The 3,176-nt window shown below is 38.7% G+C and overlaps 1 protein-coding gene across 1 annotated transcript; it reads right to left on the bottom strand.

Moving 5' to 3' along the window:
• LOC133791332 (protein FAR1-RELATED SEQUENCE 5-like) lies at positions 1 to 1,884 on the bottom strand. Its single transcript, XM_062229257.1, has one exon. The coding sequence runs from the start codon at positions 1,882 to 1,884 to the stop codon at positions 1 to 3; it is 1,884 nt and encodes a 627-aa protein (XP_062085241.1).
• Between the last annotated feature and the right edge of the window lie 1,292 nt (positions 1,885 to 3,176).

Below are 3,176 nucleotides of genomic sequence, written 5' to 3'. Positions count from 1 at the left end.
CTAAGCTCTCTTACTTGGTGAGGGTTGTTGACTGTGAGGAAGCGGTAGACCGACCAGCTGAGGGCATGTTCTTCGATTGTGGTCTGCAGAATAACAGTTCAAACACTTCCTTTTAGTTTTAACTGCTCCATCCGACATATCTATCGTAACATTGTCCCTATTGTTTCTTGCATAGGCGGATCCTTTAGTTCTACAAGGTGTTGGGTCCCTGGTAATGTTTTCATTTTCTTGATAGGTTTGATATCGTCCCGAGTCATTGTCACCGGTGTTTGATTCCAATGGAACTGCATCCTTGAACATTGCAGTTAGTGTTGCCACTTCTTGTTTCGCTTTGGTGTAAGATTGCTCAGACTTGGAAGCGTAATAACTCAACAAGTTTGTATCGAAAGCGAGGGATGTCTGCCTAGCCATTTCAAATAACTGTTGCTTTTCTGTGGAGTGTTGCTTTAGTTCGAGGGGGAGGTCTGCTTTTGCATTCTTACTCCACCGTTTCAGCAGGAGAGACTGTGGTACTATCTTCATATGACGGTATTTCATTACAGCCCAAATATGTCTACACGGATAGCCGTCTGTCTCAAAAAGCAAGCAGTGACAGGTGAATGTCTCCTCTTGTGGGTGGTAATGAACGTTGTACACTCTATCCTCGTGTTGGAACTTTGACAAACTGTAGGAGAATGATTCACCGTTGTCTTCACAATTGTTGACAAAGTACGCATGTTCCGCTTTGATTTGATCAGCCACTTTATAGTACATATTTCTAGTGTACAATTTGGCACACTGCTCATGGTACGTTTTAAGAGCATTTTTGGGACCTGGTATTGGAGGACTTCTGTGTCGACAATTGTAATCATCTTCTCTCTCGACGTGCCTCAACTTTTTCAAGGTAACGAATTCACGGAGACTATAACTTGCATGTAGGAATTTTTTAATACTTGAATTCATGGACTCACATCTTTGGTTGGTCCGCATTCCGGCGACAAATTTCCCTCTTAGGTATGTCTCTGCCCATGAACGACGACTGTGATAAGTGTTGGTGCACCATTGGCTAGAATGGAGGTCAAAATTGTGTATTAATTCCCCCCATTTTTGCATGAATTCCTCTATTGTGTAATAGTTGTACATGACATCTTGAAACCCTTGTAAGAATCGGGGGTCTTTTGAAATTTTTAAAGCGTTGGTACACAGGTGCCACGCACACAACCGATGAGTTGCATTTGGGAAGTACTTCAAGACAGCATTTTTGATAGCTCCATCTCCATCTGTCACCACAACCTTTGGTGTTACATGATTGTGGCATTCAATAAATTTGTCAAGCAACCAAAAGTAAGTTTGCTCATCCTCGGAGTTAAGCAATGCCATTCCAAATATGCAGGTCTTGAAATGATGATTGACGCCCAAAATAATTGTCAGGCGTTTATTATATTTGTTTGTCATATATGTTGTGTCAAATCCAATAACCTCACTGAATGCGACGAAATCCCGTCGAGAATATCCGTTCGCCCAGAATAGGTTCCCCAATCTGTTGTCCACGTCACATTGATATTGAATGATGAAATTTGGATCCCTCTTTGACAGACAATCCAAATATCCCAAAGCACCATCTGAATCTGTACATCTTTTCTCTTTTCTTTTGACATGGGCGACCTTGTTGTAAACGTCTCGTAGCTGGCAAGGCATCCTTTCGTACCCACCAGACTGCATTGCCAAGTGGGAGATGATGTGTGAAGTTCTTATCCCAACTTGGTTCATTGACCTCACTTGAGCAACTAGGGTTTCTGACACGGAACGGTTTGATCTCAGAAATCGCAACTCATCTAATGCTGCCTTGTCATGGTTGTGCAGAGGTTGGAATTCCTTGCAAATCCACGGACCCTCATCGCCCATCATTACGACTCAAAAACTATCTTGGCAACCAGTCCTAGTAATAGATGTTTTTCGTTTGCTCCCACCGGCCTTGTCAATTTCCATGTGTTTGCGGAAACCTTCTTTTGAACATACCCATTTTCTCACGGTGATGTTCCCATTTTTTTTCCGTACATCTGCTTTGCGGACACTGAAGCCTACCCACAAAGAGTATGTGTAATAAAAATCCTCCCACTCTTCAAGGGACTCCAAGACCTTTCCCTGGACATCCTCCGTCTCAATATCATTTGCGAGTTTCTCAATCCCCAAAGATTGTAGTATATTTTCCCAATTTGATGTTTCTTGCAAACTTCCTACCTCTTCCATATTTAAGTTAAATATGGGAAAGAAAATCCAAGTTTTAGGCAATATATTATGAATAGAGTTATTGTATGTTTTACATAGCCCATTATACATACAATTTGACCTGTAAACTCAGTCGATATTGGTGAAAAGCTTGATATTGCAAAGGTGTGTAAAAACATGGCACAAATGTGAAACTGGATTTTCAAAATAGAAGAAAATTCCTATTATTATAATTTTTCCTTATTTGGTTCCCATAGAAAATGAGAGACATACCCAAATTAAAGGAAATGTGAACGTAAATAATAAAGGCCAATGCATTTTCAAGTGTAAGATTTATTTGGGCCTTCCATTAATATTGAGGAGATTAAACAATAGGCCAAGTAAAATGAGCTAGTCAATATATTGGAAGAATTTCTAATGATGAGGGAATGTGGGCATTAATAGACTTAAGACAAGTTTCCTTTGAAAATAAAAAAGAATTTAAATTGATAATAAAATGATTTTTTTAACTAAATTAAAATTTGACATCTAAACTAAGTGATTGTTTATGACAACCTTGAAAGTTACGTATGTGCATGTGTACAAACTTTGAGTCATGAAATTGCTGTTTAAAAATATGGTCAGTTTCTATTACTTTAATTATAGCCCATATTTGGTTCCCACATAAAATAGGAGACATACTCAAATTAAAATAGTGTCAACATAAATTTAGTAATGGTCATGGAGAATAAAATAAAGATTATGCTCACCTTGTTCAAGGAGATTCGTGCACTGAAACTTTTGAAGGTGAACTTGGCATATCCTCCAGATTTTGTTATATTCTATTCAATTGTGAACACAAAATGTGCTGTTGGTTAAATTTTAAAGTTGGGGGATACAGGTTTTTATCCAAGCAAGTTATTAGGTAGACATATTTATTGGGACATTTAATGTTGAATAAAGTGTACACCTTTTTTAACGAGGCCCAG

This window comes from Humulus lupulus, chromosome 7, assembly GCF_963169125.1.
Source record: "Humulus lupulus chromosome 7, drHumLupu1.1, whole genome shotgun sequence".
Classification (NCBI taxonomy): Eukaryota; Viridiplantae; Streptophyta; class Magnoliopsida; order Rosales; family Cannabaceae; genus Humulus; species Humulus lupulus.
The sequence above is the reverse complement of the archived record's forward strand: the minus strand, read 5'-3'. Positions and strand labels throughout refer to the sequence as shown.

Coding starts and splice junctions, on each gene's coding strand:
- LOC133791332 (XM_062229257.1), bottom strand. CDS start 1,884: ATGGGCGATGAGGGTCCGTGGATTTGCAAGGAATTCCAACCTCTGCAC.